Source organism: Dermacentor andersoni, chromosome 9 (genome assembly GCF_023375885.2).
Source record: "Dermacentor andersoni chromosome 9, qqDerAnde1_hic_scaffold, whole genome shotgun sequence".
In the NCBI taxonomy this organism is placed as follows: domain Eukaryota; kingdom Metazoa; phylum Arthropoda; class Arachnida; order Ixodida; family Ixodidae; genus Dermacentor; species Dermacentor andersoni.
In genome coordinates, this window is record NC_092822.1 from 75,009,250 (window position 1) to 75,031,013 (window position 21,764).

The 21,764-nt window shown below is 45.5% G+C and overlaps 1 protein-coding gene and 1 long non-coding RNA gene across 3 annotated transcripts in view; one reads left to right on the forward strand and one right to left on the reverse strand.

Annotated features, from left to right (window-relative positions):
- The window catches only part of LOC140213106 (uncharacterized), a 146,605-nt gene extending 143,419 nt beyond the window's left edge, over positions 1-3,186 (reverse strand). The window contains exon 1 of the long non-coding RNA XR_011890031.1: positions 2,807-3,186. This is a non-coding gene — a long non-coding RNA (uncharacterized lncRNA). The remainder of the gene's footprint in view (positions 1-2,806) is intronic.
- A 522-nt stretch (positions 3,187-3,708) lies between these two features.
- LOC126528273 (eukaryotic translation initiation factor 4E type 3-like) overlaps positions 3,709-21,764 on the forward strand; it is a 49,033-nt gene continuing 30,977 nt past the window's right edge. The window contains exons 1-4 of one of the 2 annotated variants that reach the window (XM_050176167.3): positions 3,709-3,871; positions 8,497-8,572; positions 13,566-13,721; positions 17,225-17,291. In XM_050176167.3, coding sequence (XP_050032124.1) covers positions 3,747-3,871; positions 8,497-8,572; positions 13,566-13,721; positions 17,225-17,291 — 424 coding nt within the window. In that variant the 5' untranslated portion in view covers positions 3,709-3,746. Of the gene's footprint in view, positions 3,872-4,065; positions 4,163-8,496; positions 8,573-13,565; positions 13,722-17,224; positions 17,292-21,764 lie in introns of those variants that run through there. The other variant, XM_072284223.1, reaches the window with a different exon arrangement.

Here is a 21,764-nt window from a genome sequence, read left to right on the forward strand (position 1 = left end):
AGCCGCTACCTCGCATGGGGGGCCTCTGTCAGCTCTACGAGGAGCTGATTGTACAGCGACCAGTGCCCGTGGTCACATCTCCGCCACACAAGCAGCCTCCAGAGGTGCACCTATCCCTGAATGGAGCATCAAAGCGCCGGACGCCAGCAGCAGCACTACAACAGGCAGCTACTGGCAAACTCCTGGAAGAGCTGGATGGCAGGCTGCTCGTGTACACGGATGGCTCCGTGCTCTCCAATGGCTCCGCAGCGGCGGCATGTACCATCCCATCTGAGGGCAAGAGCAGGCAGTGCAGACTTCCTTTTCGCATGAGCTCCACAGCAGCTGAGCTGGCGGGACTCCACCTGGCTGCAGACCTCCTGGCTGAGGACCCCCCGACAAAACCAGTGGCGGTGCTAAGTGACTCGCGACCGGCTCTCCAGGCACTCTCCGATCACCGTCGGCACGGAGTCACTGAGACCCTCCTGAGAGCAAAAATCTCTGCCCTCTCTGCAGTGGGGGTAGCCATCTCCTTCCACTGGCTGCCTTCCCACGTAGGGATCGCTGGAAACGAGGAGGCGGATGTCCTTGCTAAGGCTGCCCACCACCCGACCGTTCCACTCACCAGAGCAGTCGCAGCATCGGACTACTCCAGGCAGAGACTCAAACAGCTGCTCACTTCCAATCATCCGGATAGCAGGGTAGCTACCAACCGCGCCCCAAAACTCCTCCCTGAAAACGGTCTCTCGCGACGGGACCGTTCGACACTCCTTCGTCTGCGCACGGGCTCCGTGTGGACAGCAGCTAGGCTCCATGCCAAGGGACGCATCGCCTCGCCGGCCTGCAGAAGGTGCGGTGACGCCGAGACCCTCGAGCACCTACTCTGCACCTGTCCTGCATTAGCCCAGGAGTGCGCTCCAGTCACTGCCACCTACCGACGGTATGGATTCCCGGCTACCTCAGAGACACACCTGCTCTTCCCGGCCCGCTACCACCTCCCAGCACTGGCAAGCCTGCTTGAATATGTGTACTCAAACGGGCTCCTAGATCGCCAATAGACTTCGGCCTCGCACGGCCTCTGCCTCGAGCGCCGGCCATCGCCCCTGGATGATGCTGACGTCTGCTGCCTGAAACCTGCTCTCCCTTTCCCCCTCTATCCTCTCATCTTTCATTCCCCGCCCCCATCCCCATTACGCTGCGCCGTGCTCCCATATGGGCTGCAGAATTGAGCGTATTTTCCCTCTCCCAAATCACGAAGAAGAAGAAGTTGATGGCCATGCGTTTCGCAGCCTGGGAAGAGACGCTTGACTTGCTTCTTCTGCTGCAGAGCAAACCACTTCAGGGGGTGGAGAGCTACAGGTACCTTGGGGTGACAGTGGCGACAATGGGCAACTATGTCGGCAAGCATGAGAAGGAGCTGCGCACGAAGGCCTTGGCACCTCATACCTTCCCGGGTTTGAGGGCTTTGTGGGCCTTCAGGTAATACGAGGTCACCAGGGAACTCTGGCAAAGTTTTGCAGTCCTGGCTCTCACTTTCATAAATGCTCTTGTGTGCCTCTCACCTTCAACCCGGCACGCTCTTGAAGTCTGCCAAAGAGAAGCTGGTCGTACTGCACTGGGGGTACATAGTTTCCCACCATATGAGGCGGTGCAAGGAGACCTTGGGTGGTCATTCTTCAAAGCAAAGGAGGCAGCTACCAAATTTACTGAAGGCCGCCTCAGTGGCATGCCAGAGGGGTGCTGGGCTTGGGAAAGATTTAAGAACATTCGGGCTCGGGAGACTTACAAGAACGTTCCCCTGCGCTCAGTAAGAAAAAAATGGGTCACCCGAACCCTATGGCTGTCTGAGCAATAGAGGGTGGAGGCTGTACAACTCAATGAACCTTTCCAGCACAAGGCAGCGGGTGTGGGACCAGGTGCAGAGGGTGGAGACCGAGAAAGGGAGGACAGCAAGTGAAGACTGCTCTAGTGGTGTACTGTGCTGGCAAAGTCGATATCATGAAAGAGGCCATCTAGGACAACCCCAGAGGCAGTGGTCTGCTGTAGGAACCTCACAGTGGTGTGCTCAGAACGTGTGTGTTGTGGGCCAAGTTAACTGCGGATCTAGGCATGGCTTGCTCTCAATGCCAGACCACCACTGTCCTGGCTAGCATCTAGTGTACTATAAATATTGTAGGCTTTGGATGTACCATAAGGTGCAATTCACAGAATTCTAATATCGTTTTTCATTGCCGAGTTACCGAGTTGTAAACTTAATAATTTCCTTGTCTCTTTATTTTGAATTTTTAACAAATTTAAAGTATTGACGGTCTAAATAAACAATCTGCTTCCTACATTCACTTAATTTTAACTTTCTCTTTGAAGTGTAAACCGGTGTCCCACAGCCACTTTCGATCGCGATCGAGCCCGGTCCGGGACGAAATTCTCGACTGCGATCGAAAGTACACCGTGTGACACCCATATAACAAACCTCATCAAATTCAGTGCAGTGGTTGCCGGGGAAAGTGATTACTCCTTCTGGGCTCGATTGCGATCGGAAGTGCACCGTGTGACACCAGCATAACAAACCTAATTAAATTCGGTGCAGTGGTTGCCGATCGGAGGCGCTCACTCCGTCGCCATGTATCTGGCAGGAGCCCCCGAGGTAAAAACTGCTCGACACTGCTCCTCTATGTCTTTTTCCTTTGCTGTGTAAGTGTGAATAACCCTGCCGGTCGTTCCTCAATTTAACGTTAGTTACCAAGCCTACCTTCGTCAGTGCCTCCGTGCACAATGATGGACGTTGCGATGCTCTTTCGTGGGAAAGCAAAACAAAAGCAACACTCACCTTCTGCGAGACACTCAAATGGCCACTGGGACGTGCTACACGTGCCTGCTATTTCGTTGCACGACGAAGACCACTTGTCAGCAGGAGATCGCATGGCTGCCAGTTCCTCTTCTCTGTGCATTTGTGTAGTTAGCCACATGTACCATATAACTTTTCCACCGAAGACACCAAATCAAGCATTTTCGCACACTCGCCGCGCACACGCCGCGTACACTGCGTGCATTGGATTGAATTCAAACTGATTTGTGCCGCACTCATCAGCTCGATGTTTTGATGATGATACTGTTCACACGCGAGAACGTATTGTTCATTGCACGCAGCACCCTTTGAAGAATGTGCGATCAAATTTCTCGATTGTGATTGGCTCATTTACGCAAATTATGGAAGGCAGCCAATCGCGATCGAGAAATTCGATCCGGATCGGTTGGGCGTATGACACCGTTATTAAATGATCCCAACATCTGAAGGTCACCCGGACATGCACCCTGTATGTCAAGCGGCCATTCTCCTTCATCGTTTCGTTACCAGCGTTTTTCCGTTATTCCCTGCGTCAGCTTAAAAAAGAAAGAAGCTTAGCAGAACCTGAGGCAAATGTTCCTGTGAGTAGTCCTCACAGCTGCTCTTACAACTCTTTAGCGCTGAAATAAGGGACTGTGACGATGTAACCCGCTGTGTTGTCAAGCGGGCAAGCTCACCGTCACAGTCCCTTATGTCAGTGCCACTATATGGTACCACAGACAAATAATATTTTTTTACTTCTCTGTGGTCAGTACTAAAGTCTCCCGTCTCTCCAACCATGCTTTTCACCACTCAAGGCAGGGTCGCAGGTGGTCGCAGGGTAGTAAACGAAACCGAAACTATACGAGTCTGTAGGAAGAAGGCGAGGGCAGGCCCTCTTGCTTTCACGTCACGTGCGTCTGCTTTGGCGGCTCTGCGCAAAATGGCAGACGCGGATACCGACAGTCGCCGATCCGTTGATGACCGCTGCGATGTTACGCCAGCAATGCCGGACGACGGTGCCGAAGGGGTCCCTCTGCAAACTGAGTGGACGTTCTGGCTCGACAAGTGAGTATCCCTCGTCGACCAACTCCAAGCGCGAGCGTACGCCGTCAACGCTGAAGTGTTTTGCGCGCGTGAGCAAGCAGTTTAGGAAGGAGGGGCATTGCGGTTGCAGCGAGCGATTGTGTGTTTACAACGCAACCGACGCGATCCGGAGCGCCGCCGAGGGCAGTGGCCGATCCGAGCGGAGTACGAAGCAGTTCCTTAGAATTTCGTGCGTGGTTGCTAGGATTGAAGATAAAACTCGATCGCGCCTTTCTCGGCGAGGGCGTCACCTTCACCGCTTTGAAATTAGAGGTGCACGGACGCTTTTTTTCCGAAGCGACGGCAAGCATCGTTGAGCCCACGATAAACAAGCGAAGAATTACGTTGCGCGTTTATATTGCGTTGTCAGCGCTCTAGGGTGGGATTGATTGGGTGTGCAATGTATATGGTTCGCGTTTGTTTCATTGTATGAAACGTTTTCACGCATTCTTTCGACTTCCGACAGCTGCAGTGCACGCTTTGTGGCGGATTGCGCATCGCTGCGCGGTTGCATTGTTTCAACGCTTCTTGTTATTCTCCGACTGTTCTGTGACATACCGTGCGCGCATTTCCCTAGTGTGAGGCATTAAATTTGCGATTTAATGTTTGCGTATATATACTAAACTATTCATTTATTTTAATTGTTTCTTAAAGCTAAGTTTTATTGTTGCGCTTGCCTACTCGACGAGTACTGATTATGCCAGTTACATGATTGAGGGCACGCTAATTGTTTTGTTCGTTTGGTAAAAGCCAACCTCGCTTTCTAACTCGAAATTACTGCTACGCGGACCACAATTTACTGCACTCGCATTTAAACAGCTTTTCTCTTTGTGCCGTGCAAATTATGTTAAAAAATTAATATTACTGTGCGATGAAGCTGTAAATTTGTACATCTTCAAAAAAGAACAATGTACATTCTAAGTAAAATTATTGTTTTACCACCCCCATCCTTGTGTGCTTCTATGAAAAGCACAATAAAAAGCTGGGGTTAACAAAGCATGTTAGCCTGTTTGATCATCTCGTGGTCGGGATTACACCTTCAGTATTCTTGCAACATGCTATCTAGTATTCGAATATTGGAAAACTGGAATGCGCTATAGTATAGAGTTCCCTATAGTGTCAGAGTCCGCTAGGCCCTATACATGTTTTCTCCATACACACTCTGGCTGTGATGCAATTGTACTAGTTTGACATGTATGACATCTGTTACTATATCATTATAATTATTGGTATGACTACCGTTGGACGCTCGAGATAGTGGGATATACAACATGGAACCCAGTGAGAGTAAGAAAAATTCCATGCATTCAAACAATGAAGAATTTAGTGTAGTTTGAAAAATGCACCCAACAATTATATTATATATATATATATATATATATATATATATAGTTTACAGGAGGTATTCAGAGACCTGGAGTGGGAAGAATTGGGGATAAAAGTTGATGGAGAATAGCTTAGCAACTTGCGATTCGCTGATAATATTGCCTTGCTTAGTAACTCAGGAGACCAATTGCAATGCATGCTCACTGACCTGGAGAGGCAAAGCAGAAGGGTGGGTCTGAAAATTAATCTACAGAAAACTAAAGTAATGTTTAACAGTCTCGGAAGAGCAGTTTACGATAGGTAGCGAGGCACTGGAAGTGGTAAGGGAATACATCTACTTAGCGCAGGTAGTGACCACGGATCCGGATCATGAGACAGAAATAGCCAGAAGAATAAGAATGGGCTGGGGTGCGTTTGGCAGGCATTCTCAAATCATGAACAGCAGGTTGCCACTATCCCTCAAGAGGAAAGTGTATAACAGCTGTGTCTTACCAGTACTCACCTACGGGGCAGAAACCTGGAGGCTTACGAAAAGGGTTCTGCTGAAATTGAGGACAACGCAACGAGCTATGGAAAGAAGAATGATAGGTGTAACGTTAAGGGATAAGAAAAGAGCAGATTGGGTGAGGGAACAAACGCGGGTAAATGACATCTTAGTTGAAATCAAGAAAAAGAAGTGGGCATGGGCTGGACATGTAATGAGGAGGGAAGATAACCGATGGTCACTAAGGGTTACGGACTGGATTCCAAAGGAAGGGAAGCGTAGTAGGGGGCGGCAGAAAGTTAGGTGGGCGGATGACATTAAGACGTTTGCAGGGACAACATGGCCACAATTAGTACATGACCGGGGTAGTTGGAGAAGTATGGGAGAGGCCTTTGCCCTGCAGTGGGCATAACTAGGCTGATGATGATGATTATATATATATATATATAAGCAAACAAGCCATGTTGGAGAATCGGCATGCAAAGTAGTTGGAGACCTTATGGATGAACTTGATGCAAGTAGAGCACCAAAACGAGATCTTCTGTATATATATATATATATATATATAGGAATTCAGTTGAGTGCTCAGAACATGAATCGAAATAACCCTGCTGATGGAATGATTCTCTATCGTAGTAGCTAAAACGAGCCATGTTTTTTTCATTAAATGTGGATTTATATTTTTAATTAATCACTAAATGTGAAAAATGACCGACGCCCCACACAGCAAAAGCATGAAGCTGCATGAGAGGTTCACCACATGACCTTCTACTAGTATAAGTGATTACTGGTCTTTTTATGAGTATTGAAATGCGGTATACATTTTATAAGTATAAGTATTTCCGGACTTACAATGTGCAAATAAGCCTTCGTTTGTAGTGAGCAGAGAAGTGCTGTCTTCGTTTTCGATGAGTTGGCTTGGCTCATCTATCGACAGAATGACGGCGGGGGCGAGCCAGCCAAGACGTAGGCGTGTAGTTGGGAAAAAACGCGCTACAAATATAAGAAATGCCTGTACAACAACGGGAACTTATTGCACCAGCTTCTTGTTTTCAAAAGTGGTTGAAGAGCTCGAAATGTAGGTGGTTAACTGCAGTTACACTCACTCCTGTGAGTGTGGCTTTCACAATTTGTGAGGTGGGCTATCGATGTCATTCTCACTTCTCAGCGTTGCTGAGGAGGGACTCTTACTTTTTAGAGGCTGCTCAGATCGAAAAATTCTTCTTACCAAATATCCACGCGCTTTTGGAAGCAACCGCTTCAGATGTAAACACCACAGAGGGTGAGCTTTGTGTTGCGGCGTAAAAGCTAGGTCCTTAAAAATTGGTTGTCCATTCCTTTAAGGAAAAATCCTTTAGCACCATTTGAAACGGCAGTGGCTTGCACAACAGTGTAATAACCATGACGGCACTACTACTCTTATGTACAGAGCTTTAGTTACTGACAACCTAATAATGCAGTGGAAAGTGTACCACTTTCCAACTTTGCAGGGCTCAATGTTTCATTGCATGATGTGCTTAGTCAAGAATCAGTATGTCCCATATCTAATGACCACGCTGAAAGGGACACTCATTTTCATAGCCTGCAGAAGAAAGGCTCCTATTGTAACTTTCAGACATGGTCAAATTAACCAAAAACGATTGATGAACGTGTCCACATCCCCTGATCTTCTGGCATATCAGTCTAATGAACTCTTTCTCCCCAGTGCATGGTGAGAGAGAGGCGGGGTGTAGCCAATGATGATGATTGCAGTGCAGTTCGAATTTTCTTGCATTACGCTGTGGAACTCACACCTGTGTCAGACCCCCAGTATTTAGCTGCTTGGTGCAGTCGGTATATACAGCCTCAATTTGGGGCACCAAGGCTGTGAACAGAAAACCGTTGGGATAAACATGAGCACCATTGGCTGAAATAACCATTTCTGGTCAGAGTGACGCACACGACATGGTCAGTCTGCACACTTCCTTTAGCCAGAAGGCACACACTCCATGTGAAATGTGCTTATAATTGTGAGTAAGCGGACATCATTGAAGGCCAACTGTGTCAAAAAGCTTTAGCCATGTAAAAAAAACCTAGATTCAGACAGTGGAAGAATAGAGCAGTTTCTGGGCAAAATTTTACCTTCGAAATATGAGTGGTAGGTCACGAAAGGCTTGCAAAAGTAGACGTTCTTGATATTTAAGCTTTAAAAAAAATGCTACTGTCGCCACTTTAGGGGGTTATGCATGACTTGAAACACACAACTCCTCGTTATTATCTCTGAGATTAGGCACAGCCTGTGGCACGTCAAAAATATTGGAGACGTCATGTTGAGACTTCAGTCATGTCTGCTTATCACCACTGGCATGCATTGTCTGTTCATATGCCATTTAAAGGCTGTCAGCAGGAAAATTGTACAATTACCAGCCCTGCAGCATTGACAAGATTGCTTCAATGGTATATGCTACTTGTTTATCCCCATTTTAGCCAAAGTGAAATTTCATTGCCACTGCAGCAATTGCAGGAACAGAGTGAGCCAGTGTACTGTGAAGTCATAATGTATCTCATTGGTATCGTAATGGGGTTCTAGAAACCAGTATTATAGTAAATTATTTAGGGTGCCCAGACACTTGAAACTGTTTGTTCCAGGGTTTACAGCGTTTTAACCTCGATGTTAAATGTACAACAAAAAGTGATGTATCACTTACACTGCCTCTTGAGTGGTTTATAAGTGCACTACCTGTACTCGGTTGTTGGCACATCAAGTTTTATTATATTGAATTAAAAATGGAATGGGCATTCCTGTTTTGTGTTGCAGGACAGAGGGGCGAGGTATGTCAGCTGCGGAGTACACAGCCAGCCTCAAGAAAATCTACACTGTGAACACTGTGCAGGTATGCTGACAAAGATTCATGTGATGTTTCCCTTCTATGTTATCTGCTTGACTGCTTAAAAGGAATAATGAGGAAGCAGTGGGAGGCGAGAGGTGCTTCACGATAACATTATCAAAGTGTCCTTCCATGGGCCGTATAACTTCCTTACTCTACATTGACTGCTAATTGATGTGTTGCCACAAATCAGCAATTTTAATTGCTGTGCCTTGTGAGTAGCTTCAGAAGGGTCTTCTTGGTAGTGCATCATTCAGGCATGTGCTGCAAAATTATATGTGAGAACTATGCATGCATGAAAGATACATATATAGTTGTATGTCATGCAGGGCTTTCTTCCGTTAGATGTTTCCTTTTGCTGTTTTTGGCATCTATTGTTTTTCAGGGCTGTCTCATCTGCGTAAGTGCATTATCTTGCCCCCTTTGAAGAATGAAAGTAGGTGTCCCATGCTCTTAGTATTCATGATGCAAGTCTTGTGCATGTGTAGTTTTCACATGTGACTTGCTGGTGTGTTTTGCCTAATTGTGTGTGGAGCTTAGGAGCAACCAACATCGCGTCGTGATGTAGTTTGCGTGGCACTCACAATTGTACGAAGTTCAAAGAAGGTGCACACAGAACATGCGAGAAAACTTGCTCAGTTTTCTATCCTAATGCAGTTTATTTCTTGTACACAGAGCCCTTTTCACAGCGCATGACCTGTGTGTACCTTCTTCGTCCAGTTGTGAGCACTGTACACTACATCCTGAACGTATACCACCAATTTGATCAAATTTCTATCCTAATACTTGTGTTGTCAGTGGCTCCTTGCAGCTGATTGAAGCCAGTTATCTTATGTTGTTTCATTAGTTGCAGCCTAAAGGCCTGAATGAATGCGAAAAAAATGAAAAAAATATCTAGAAAAGTCCAGCTTGAAAAAAAAAAATATTTCTGGTAAAGGAAGTGACCTGCCTCATTAGCCGAGTGGTTATGGCGTTGTGCTGCTGACCTCCAGGTCGTGGGTTTGATCCTGCCCACAGTGATCGCATTTCGATGGGGGCAAAATGCTAAAAAACTTGTGAACTTAGATTTATGTGCATATTGAAGAATGATGAAGCAATCGCGGTCACTGCGGCGTTCCATGTGTGCCTGGCATCAGTGAAGCTCTTAGCCGCATATTCTCAAGATACAATCTTAGAATAGCGCACGTCATTCAACAAGCTGAGAAATCACCTTGTTAATGTAATCGATTGGCTGGAAAGCAAGAATTACCCCATGTTGTCTACAAGATACCATGCGCAAACATCGGGGTAATCGGCAAATTCAAAAGAAGATTAAAGGAGCAACAAAAAAGCATCAGACGTGCTTGCCAAACATACTGATAATCACGGTCGCTAAATCGCTGGGGAAAATGCTGCTATAATAACTAAGAAAAAGAATCCAATGATACGACTTATGTTGGAATCTTTATTTATTTGAACGACAGACAGCAATATTAACAGGACTGATGGAAATCTACACCTGTTCCCTACGTCACATTTTTGCATAAAAGTGACTTATGGCGCTTGCCTGCTTTTAGTGTGATCAACCGAAACGTCTCTGTGTATTTTTCACCTTGACTTAGTCAGTGACCGCAATTTCTTCATCATCATGTTACCTGACCAGACGTCCTTTCATCAAACTCTTGACTACATGTTAAAGAACCCTGGGTGCTCAAAATTCAGACCATAGGTTTGGCACTTATGACCCCGGCAATTAATTAAAAAATGTTGTGTGAAGGTGCATTTTTATGTCTTCACCTATGAGCTCCTCATTGACAAAGCAAATGAGCACAAGGCTGAACCTTCTTAAGGTTGAAGTCAGCTCATCTTTATGCACTTGTGCTGTACTAAGATGATGGACATTTGTGATGTCAGCCCAAATCTTGAGCAAGGACACGCAGTCACCACGCTTGTTTTCTTTTCGTAATTGTTGGCAGAACTAAGCAGTGCCTGCAAAAACATTACAAGGGCCACATTTTTATAACATTTCATTTTCTCCACTCTTGCTAATGCTTTACAATTTATCCTTGAAGTGAGCAGCGTTAAAAAATACTAAATATGAAGGCAATGAAGATGGAGACAGCATTGCTGTCTGTGGCCATCTCTGTCTCCCCTTTCCTTTCATTTATATTTAGTATTTTTTCGTGCTGCTCGCCTTGAGATTGGAATACCAACCCGCCCAGCAAACCATCCTTCTTATCACTCATCCTGCCAAGTGGCCAGTCCAAGCTATCGCTGTGGGCTAGCTTCGTGCTAGCAAATAAAATGGGCAGAAAGAATAGATAATAAAAATGAATCATTACAAGATATGGCCTTGCATTGTAGATTAAAGTATAATATTTCCAAGTGTCGTTCTTTAATATGAATCGTTCTTGCAGTTTATTCTTACTTTTATTTATCACGGAGACTTTGTTAGATGAAATGAATGGGCATTTTCGTATAAATGGGTATCGTTTGTTGGAAAAACGTTTGCTAGAGGAGCAGTCAAGCCTGATGCTGCATCTGTCAGTGAGGCATATTGCGTCCTTTGCACAGCTGGATTTCACGTGTTTGATTCACTGTTTACTGCTATTTTAAGCTGAAAGGCATGTTTCTCAAACATTATTATTCTTGTCAGCATCCCTCTTGAGGTATAAGTGTGTATGACGAAAAAAAAGTTCATGCTTTTAATAAGAGGTATACGCAGAAAATTATGTACAATGCATCTGAATCCCTTGCTCAAGGCTTATGAGATTGATACCAGTATACCAACACTTCCATCCCAGCTGGCCTGCTTAGGCTACATAATGTAATTTCATTGGTTAAATAATTGTTATTTGGTAAGGAGTAAGCCATGGATTAAATCATTGTGAGCCCATAAATATCCATTGACAAAGACATCTCCCAGCGATTTGCAGTTAACTTTTATCTTGTGTGAGCTGATTCTAACTTATGCCTGCTAATTACCGAATGTCATTGCAACACTTGGCCCTCTGCCATCCTCTGCTGTGTTTCCCTTCTATTGCCACCCATTCTATTATTCTACTGGACCACTGGCTATTCACTCTATGTACTGCATGAACTGCCCAACTCTTAATTATTCTTTTGAATGTCAAGTGTAATCTAAGCTACCCCATTTACTCTCTAATCCATGCAGCCATCTTCACATCCATTAACATTAAGCTCATTGTTTTCTGTTTCATCGCTCATAGCACTGCCCTTAGCTTCTACCCAGGTTTCTTTCTTATTGGCCACGTTTGGATCCTCTAAGTCACCACATGCAGAATGCAGCAATGATGTGCTTTTGTTGTTGAGGATATCAGTAAACTGCCATTTAAGGCTTGAGAGTGCCTGTCATATGCAGTCCAGCCCATTTTGTTGAATGAAATGAGGGAGACACAAGGGCATATCCTATGAATGGAATGACTAGGAGTAGCCGTTGTGTTTATGACCTGCCAGGACATCTGGACAACAGGCAGTCCGCTTGTCCAGTGCCTGCAGCTGCATATTCCATCCCCAGCTGTAGTGGCTTTGTTCTGATGAAAGCAGGCTGCAGAAATTACCATGTGCCAAGATGTTGGCACAAAAACATCTCATGGTCAAAAAAGAGGGAGAGAGAGAGCTCCGTAGTACAGTATGTCTTCGTAGTGCTTGGCAAGCTGTGAGACATGCGACTACATTTACTCATTGAAACAGTCAGTCGGCCATCATGGTTCATTGTAACTTGAGATCTGAAAACCCAATCACTCTTACTAATTAGTACCCACCCTTCATGGTGCAGGTGCAAAAACCCAACCATTCTTTCAATCGGTCTCTTTCATGGCTGAGGTGCACATTCAGGGTGTAAAACCCGGTCACTCAATGAGTCTTGGTGTTATTGCCTCTATTGCACTGTGCTTCTCATGTCTTCTCTCACAGCATCTGTGATGCTATATTCAGGAATAATGACTTACGCTACTAAACAAGCTGTGAGATTCAGTTGACACTGTACTTTTGTTGTGTCAGCATGCAGGCAAGCATATGGAAAAGTAGGCAAGGTGGCATTTGTGTTTTGCTTGGTCTGTGCTGTCACAACATAGACATTACCCGCCGTGGTTGCTCAGTGGCTATGGTGTGGGGCTGCTGAGCACGAGGTCGCGGGATCGAATCCCGGCCACGGCGGCCACATTTCGATGGGGGCGAAATGCGAAAACACCCGTGTGCTTAGATTTAGGTGCACGTTAAAGAACCCCAGGTGGTCGAAATTTCCGGAGTCCTCCACTACGGCGTGCCTCATAATCAGAAAGTGGTTTTGGCACGTAAAACCCCATAATTTAATTTTTTTTAACAACATAGACATTGCAAACAGTGCTAATGACATGGCGAACTATAATGCTAAACACAAAAGAGACATTACCAGAAGTGAACATTGTGCCCTGTGTGTTTCTCTTTCTTATTTACTGTCTCAACAGCTTGCAACGTCTTCCTTTTTGTGAAACAGCTAGCCAAGCGTTCCCCTTCGGCTAGACCATGGCCTTCATATAGGCATACTGTGCAGCCGCAGTTATTAATATATTATATATATATATTTCTGTCTGAAAGCTACACATGTACCATAAATGCTCTAAAGGGCCACCTTGAAGCAACTTTTTGATTTCACAGGTTCTGCAATGTGTTTTCATATTTTGACACTTCACCATTTTTTGCATCAATAGTGCCCATCAGAGATTGGCTTTCTATGGGTAGGTGCGAAACCCACAACAATTTTACCAGCAGCGGCAGCAGTACACCATAGCTGCTGAATTTCTGCAATGGGCAGCAGTCACCACACTTCCTGATTTCACCATATTTATTCTTGAAGAAAGTGAGCATTATGAAAAGTAGTATTAAACGAAGGAGTGTGATGTGTTCTGTCTTCAGCTACTGTCACAAACTGCGTGCTTTCAAACAAAAGTTGAGACATGTGCTCCTAACCAGCCAAATTTTCTTTCATTGTTTGTTTTAACCTGGTGTGACTGTGCAGGGTTTCTGGGCAGTGCTGCACCACATTCCAGATGTGTGTGAGCTCGGCCTGCGGCACACATACCACCTAATGCGGGGACAGCGGCGGCCTCTCTGGGAGGACCCGGAAAACCAGCGAGGGGGCACCTGGCGCATCCGATGCCACAAGAAGCACACAGTAAGCATTGCGTTGCCTGCTACCCCAGCGTTTTGGTCGTATGCATTCGCCTCTCGCCAAGAAAAGAAGCAAGATCTTCTCGAAAGATAACTTCTGTTGGCTAACCCTTTCACGACGACACATATAAATATCTGAAAGAAAGAAATGTTGATTTTCTACGTAAACGTACAAAACCTGTCTATATTAAGCATATTAAATGAGAAGAAAAGTATATTGTGGAAACGTTTTCAGCAATATGGGGAAAACACCAGGCAGAAAACTGGAAGTGGGCTTCACCCCAAGCTACCTAAGGCTACGTTTGGAATTTGTGCAGACAGTGCTCATCAGATGTGAACCATGGGTGTAGTACATCTCATTTGCATTACCTCATGTGTGTGACACCACTGCAGCCAGATATATTGCATCGGTCTGTCTCTTCTGACCGTGCTTTCGAAAGAAAGCGAATCACATGCATAAGTTCTTCCTTGTCCTGTGTTTCTGCTCTAAACCTATAGATGACGAATGCTGCCTGTCATTCAGTGTTGGCCGAAGACATTTAGCAAGAAACTTCACACTCAACATTGAAACACAGCAAAAAAAAAAAAATTTTTTTTCTAGTATGTAGCTTGTAGGTAACGCTCATCAACAAAGGGTTAATGTTTTCTGTGCATTGAGCCACAATTAATGCAGATGTCAAACTGCCATGCTTATGTCCTCAATGCAACAATGTAATACTCCAGTACATAACCCAATGCGAGGCTATGCACTGAAAGACGTTGGAGATGTTTACTTCTTAGTATGTCATTTGCTCTCATTAATCTGTAATAAGCATCTGATGCCGCATGTGTGGCAGCTGTGATGTGCAGACGGTCATGCAGAACTAACTACATAATGCTTTTTTGTCTTTATTGCTGACACATTTATGAAATGTGGTGGGCTCTTTCACCCTAAAAAACCTACCAATCAATGCATTCATTTTTAGTGGTATTGTCCCATGGGTGTGACAGCACAGGGGCAGGCATAGACTGGGAATACACTGAGAACAGTTCACTTGGCAAAGTTGTGCCCTCAAATCTGAGGTAGAGCTCAGCAGCGACGATGGCAAAAAGTGCAGTTGGCAGTTATAGAATGGAAAGTTGTTGTTTAGCATTTGGCCACTTTTATACATTCATCACAGTCTTCTGTCAAAAGCCAAAATGGCAGTTGGAGCGTTGCCTACTTTAGCCCAGACGGGTTCGGGGTGCTAAGTTGCGACGTATCATGCGGGAACGTTTTCACAGCTACTACGTAACAGCGGGGTTCCTTATACATTGGATCCTATGGAAGCTATGCCGGGACCAGATGAAAACGACGTAGCAGCTGGGAAAACGCAGCAGTGAGGAACGTAACAGCGGGGTTCTGCTGTATTAGCATGACTGCAAAGACACATGAGGTTCCTGTTTTTCTGAAAGGAACGACATCATTTAAGAATAAAGCATCATTAGATACCACAAGTGCATTCTCACGCAACAGCAGAAACATAACAAAGTGGCCCAACAGAAGTGAATGAAACGCACATGGCAGTATTGATGGCATAGAGTGAACAATGGGAGTTTAGCTCATTCAACTTGAGCGTTGCATGTATAGTTGTATCTCGTTGATATGATCATGTTTTGCACGATTTCCTGCCGCCAGCATTTACAATCGAGAACACAAAAAATTACCCAATACAGTTGCTGTTCTTTTTCGTCGGTTGGTACATTCTGGAAACCACGATCTTTCAGCACTAACGTTCAGTACATTGCCAAACTATGTTTGTGTGATATGTTTTCGTGCTGCTATATCCAGTGTAAACAAAAAAAGGCAGAAGGCTTGCGTGATCGAGAACAGTAGCCACCCATTGCAACAGCTTCCCCACAGTACTTACCCACCCGTGTCTTGTGAAAATACCAGCGTGCACTCAGTTTTTTGTTCCGATACCAGCAAATCTCCTCACGAGTCATTGCACGCTACATTCACAGCTAACACTGCCAACTCTATTGTGATAAGCAGCTTCATCTATGTGTCACAACATGCGTGGCGTAGTGCCATTGGAAGTGAACTGCATGCTGCTAATAGGTGATAACCCAAACGCACCTTCGTTCCCTGCTGCAGCTATGCGAAGTCAGGGTCATGTTTTGCTCTGATGGCATCGTATTCTGGTGAAGCCCACCAGCTTGATTTTATTCCGGAAACCTCACGCAAGTCTCCAGCTCAATGCACATTGGCGTCTAGTGCTACAATGATTTGTTCCTACTGGACACGTAAAAATATGCTGTGAAAATGCCCCACCTGAAGAAGCTGTTGACCTAGGCCGAATTTGAGGAGGGGAAACGTAAGCTTGCTGAAGCAGCAAAAATGATAACATGCATCTCAGACCCTAGCAACTCAAAACACGTCGGCATGTTGTGCCTCAATGATATGTGCAGTGCTTTACATTATGTGAAGGTCAGCTACAGCTGAGTCTGCAAGATCTTTCAGTGACATTAGTTCATTTGTTTGCCCAGTTAGTACGTTTTTATAGAGTTTTTTCTAAAACGTACAAATGAGGTTCTACAATAACACTTCATTAATTCAGATTTCACGGGACCGCAAGAAATGTCAGAATTAACCTAACAGCAAATTATCTAGGGTATTGAGAAAACAATAAACAAATGCTTACTACATCAACACGCCTTTAGTTACTGAATGAATCAGCAAGTCTGGTTCCTATTTTGCACAAATGCAGTGCAGAATCTGCAATTCTCGTCATCTTGTGAATGATTAGAGCTTGCAGCAGCGAAGGCCTCATGAATTCCTTCACAGCGCGGCTGTGGGCCACATCTTCATCTGATATGGTTTTCACTAACTGCTCACACACCCCGGTTACCACTTTTGCCAGTGATCGCCACAAGATCGTCCGTCCATCACGATGTAGCCAATGCTCTTCATCCTTGACAGCTTTGCACGAGGTCTGAACCAAGTTACTGTTTCCCTCAATCGCTGGGTACGAAACTATGGCCACTATTGACCCAATAACATATGACGACTGAGCAGTTATGAAGGCATGAAGCCGATGCGGTGTAATGCACAAAACACAAAAATAAAAGCTTTAAAGGCACAAATATGGACAAAGTATTCTGGCACTGCTGCCATTCATAAACAATTTTTGATGATGACTATGGGGATGCGGACTCCGCAGCTTCGTTTCAGTTGGATGCTTGAACTGTTTTTGCACTGTTGCATTGCACATTTGTGGCGCTTGCTGAGCTCTGAGATTTGTTCGAATTAACCTATGGGCGGCCAAGTGTCTTAATTACTAGCAGGCATTTGATTGCATTAAATAATGTATACGCCTGCTGTGACCAAAGGATGAGTCCAAATTATCCCATTTTTCGAATTAACGAGGTTTTAAGATACTTTCTATGTATAATTACAAAAAGAGGCAATTTCTGCCTTATTGCATTGTTTGTGAATGAGTGCGTAATAAATAGATGTGTGGCTAAACACGTGAACTTTTGTTGCAGCCAGTGGTCTGGAGGGAGCTTCTATTGGCTGCCATTGGAGAACAGTTCGCAGAAGTTGTGCGGCCAGGTGAGAACTAATTGTTCAGTTCGCTTCCTGCTCTTTTTGCCTTGTGCCAAATGATTTAGTTGATGACTTAAATATTTTCAGGCTGCCTAGTGAAAGATGAATCCACCTCTAATATGCATAGGCACCTTTCTCGGTACACACATTAGCGTAGTGCGCTAACTGGACTTAACAATTAACCCTTTCACTGCCAATGACGATGTAATTAGTCATTACCACAAGCATCCTCTGGTGCCGATGTCAAGCTAACTCATCATGAACTTTCAGCAATTTCGGCAAATGTGTATGTATATGTGCAGTTTCTGTAATTTTGAAAAATGAATGATACATAATGACTTTTGCTATTTCTTCAACAAGACCAGTAAATATGCAACAGACATTCCTGGTATAGTCGACCTCCGTTAATTTGACCTTGACGGAGCCGACAAAACGACCTAATTATCTGGCAGGTCAAATTAAACAAGATGCAGAAAAATTATGTGGATCTCACACACTGTGGGAATCAGTGTAAGATAAGTTTTCTGTGCTGTTTGCTTAGATTGACGACGATAATTATTGGCGATATTGATGGCAAATGTTTAATTTCTTCAGCATTCAGTCCAATATGAGGGGGGTAAGTTGATGTTAAGGGGGGAACATGGGTTGTGGAGATTATTTCCTGCATCTTATGGCCAAATCTGATGAAAATAATCAAGCTTACTTAGTTTTTTGTGCTGATTTCAAATATGTAATAATTTTTCCTGTAGGTCCATTAGTTCAAGAGATTGACGGTGCTGCCACTCTATTGTTTCCAGAGGCAATGGAAAAAGAAACTGCTCAGCAGAAAGTGAATATTATTGCATAGCTAGATACTATAATGTGCAATAACTGCAATGCTGCAAAAAGTTTTAAAATTAAATTCTAATTAGCCATTCTGCAGGTGATCAAAATTCTTTCCTTGTTCTAAGGCTACCACACCAAAAGAAAATTAATAACATGGAAATATGCATGCGCACAAATTTGAAATTTTGCTCTCAGTACTTTGTAATATGCAGATTAGGGCTTTCTGCTAAAGAAAGAATTACTGCTCTAGCTGTTCTAGATCATGGGATATCACTCCGACAGTCTGGTGAAGTGACCTAAAAACATGTTTTGAGAAAAGTGAGAAAACATGCAAAACCCTATTTTATTTACAAAGTTACAGCTGGAAAAGCCCAGTAGGCATCAGGCATGTAGTCCTGCTGACTCCCAACCCGTGTGCCGCTTTTTGAGGGACTGGCGCAAGTTTTCTGATGCTTTGCGCTTCTTGGCTGATGCTGCCATTTGACACCAATCTTTCTCGGCCATGCGGGTGCGACTTTGCTGGCTTGGATTTAGACATAGTTCTTTCGTTATGTGCTTTAAAGCCCTTGCATTGCCTGCATTGAACTTTAATACTGCCTCTGCCACAGCAGCCTCCACCATGAACAAAGAAGCGTGCCGGTCTTTTGGCGCCAGTGCCCAGATCATCGAATGCAGGCTTTCGTTGTTATTTTGCGTTTTACCACGCTGGCAACGTTGCAGCAGTTTCTTGTCTGAAAGGCGTTCATCTATGGGACGTAAAGCCTGACACACATGAGGAGGAAGCTTTCGAGGATGTTTTGGAACCGGCTCACCCTTGGCCACTGCAGCATTTTGCTTGCACCAGGAGTTTGGCCCTAATGGACAAAGAGTGTGATGAGCCACATCTCCTTTGTGGGTCTTCTGAGCCCATCCATAGTATGAGGTTAACTTGGAGAGCAATCTGCTGTCAAGCGGCCCTTTCCACCAAGACTCTCATGTCCAGGGCCTCTGTGTTTTGCCACCAAGTTGCGCAAGCCATCCCCATGAGCTTTTGCACGTGATTCACACAGTCCCCTTTTTCAAATGGGATATACCCATACACTTCATTATCTTGTAAAGCAAGATAACTGTGGCTGTCCCCATCACAAAGTACCATTGTATGCCACAGATTGTGCCGCTCCAATGATTGCCTGAAAAGGATGAGGGCAGTTTCCATCTCCATCTCCCCAGCTTTCTTATTAGTGTTCTTCTGACACTTGTCAGAAGAACACTTTCATTCTTCCAGGCTCCATAGCAAAGGTCATTCTCCTTTGGCCCCGACTCGCACCCAGCACAGAAATTGCTCGATACAACAGTCGAGCACAAGTCCGCTGAACAACTCGATCACAGTGCTGACGCCGATATGAGACGTATGACCGCGGGTCATCCATGACCCGTCATACAACACCGCAATGTTCCAGGTAAAACCCACATTCAGTTCGGCGTAAAGTTCGCGAACCGACCACGCAGTCGCTTGTCAGATTACGCGCCGCGCGTTCAGCCGCTGGCGACGTTTTCGTGTGAAGAGCCCGACGGCTGATGCCCATCAACGAGAAAACGTCATTGAACGCGGTCTGTCGGTTTCCCGTTGCCTGCATGGCACGCGTAGCGAAAACGTTCGCAGCAAAGGGTTTCATTCGTTCAGCACTGTGAACGCGCGGCAAGCTCCACACCGACGCACTCTCTCCACAGTTTGTGCACATAAAGCACAGCTTCACAGCGAGTCTGTATTCCCGCTCGTCTCGGACGATTTCTAAGGCACCATTGCAGATATTGCAGTTTGTAAACGTTAATAAAGTGTTCAGGGCACTCAAATCCACAATCGTAAACGTAGTCCCATCAGGCACCATTGTCAGATGGGAAGAGGACTTGGCACCCTGAGGCGCCGCCTCCCAGAGCGTACATGTACTTATCAACCCAACATCATTTGATACATTGACCCTGGTGCTCCCGCCCAACCTGGGATGACTGGACGAGGGGACTTGGTTCAGGCCAACGGTCCTTCCCGGACAAGGGGGCTGTTGTGGTGCAACACAACTGAGGAACTCTGGCGAAGTGCATCGTCGGTACTGTCACCCACGAACTCGCATTTCCTCTCCGTCGCTGGAGCGGAAGACAACTCCGATAGCTTTGCTTTGTCTTTCGCTTCCTCCTCCTTTAGCTCGAAGGGTTGCCGGTAGATCGTATCTTGCTGTACGCAAGCGTTGGTCGAAGGGTCTGCAGCAGACGGACTTGTCACAGTATCCACAGCAGCCAATGCGGTCGTTAGGCCTGCTGTTGCTGCATCGAAGATTTCGGCATAGGACACTGAGGTTGTGGCGTCCTGGGCGTTTTGCAGTGTCGAGCAGTGTTTTTTGAAGTTTTCTATGAGCGTCCGTCGCACTTTTTTCGCACAGAACTTGTGCCGCGCCCAAAAGTTGCGCTCCGTTTCAGACATTGCGTCCTGCTTCCTCGCTGGCACTGGGGCAAGATGGTGTGTCTCAATGTGCGGCTCCAAGCGCGGAGCAGACGATGGCCATGCAGTTCCACCAATCGGGAGGCGAGCTCAAGTCACGTGCACCGAGTGACAAATAGGAGGGCGTTTTAATACCTTTTTTTGCCGCGCATATTCTAAGTGGCCAATGGCTGAATGGGGCCCGTTCTGGCGGGAATTTGAAGGGAAAAGTTGGCTCTTTCAAATGAGACCAAGATGACCGTGCTAGCACACGTAGAAGAGCAGGCACATGTTTCGGAAAATGTGCCGTTTCAGCGCAAGTTTTGCCTGAAATTCAGCTAGTGCATGTCGTATAAGGAGTCACTGCAGCTAAAATACTGATGTTATCGGTATGAAATTAACAATGTAGATGCAATAATAGCTGTACATTCCAAAAATGCAATAAGAAAGATAGAGTTCTTTTGCGTTTTTTGGTCGCCACAACTCGTGTCCTCCCTTAAACGTTACCTTGCCTGCACCGCTGCTATTTGTCTGCATATTACGCAGAACACACAGGGAGACATGTTTGCTTGAGGTGTGTGTGCCATTGTTCGTAATCTCTGAGAGGGTTGAGCATTGTCAGTCCCTCACATGGCACATTGCATCATGGCAGGAGCGTTAAACATTAAGTGCATTGTGGGGCTGTGCATGCCAAAACCACAATCTGATTATCAGGCATGGCAGACTTCAGAATAATTGTGGCACCCTGTTGTTCTTCATGCACCTAAACCTAAGTGCAATAGTGTTCTAGTATTTCGCTCCCATCAAAATGCAGCTCTCGTGGTCAGCATTAAACCCGTGACCTCGAGCAATGCCGTAGCCGCAAAGCTACCACGACAGGCACAAAAGCGCTGATTTGACGTACGACTGCTTCTGTATTGTCGCCTAGACCCTGTGATGCTTTGTGCGGCTTTGTGTCTGCGTGCGCTGATTCAGTTGTCCGCTTGACAATTTATTTTTCAGAAATAGGAGAAACGTACTGCACCGTACCTTCAGTTTGCCCATAGTCGCTGTCATGTCTATAGTGCATAGTAGCATTTCCTTGCCTTCTCATGTCATCTTTTCTCTGCGCCCCCCTCCCCCCCATATGGGAACTGCGAGTGAAGAGTGGCAAGGCTGTTATTGGGGGCGAGCTCCACCACTGAGAAAGCTGGCGTCACCAT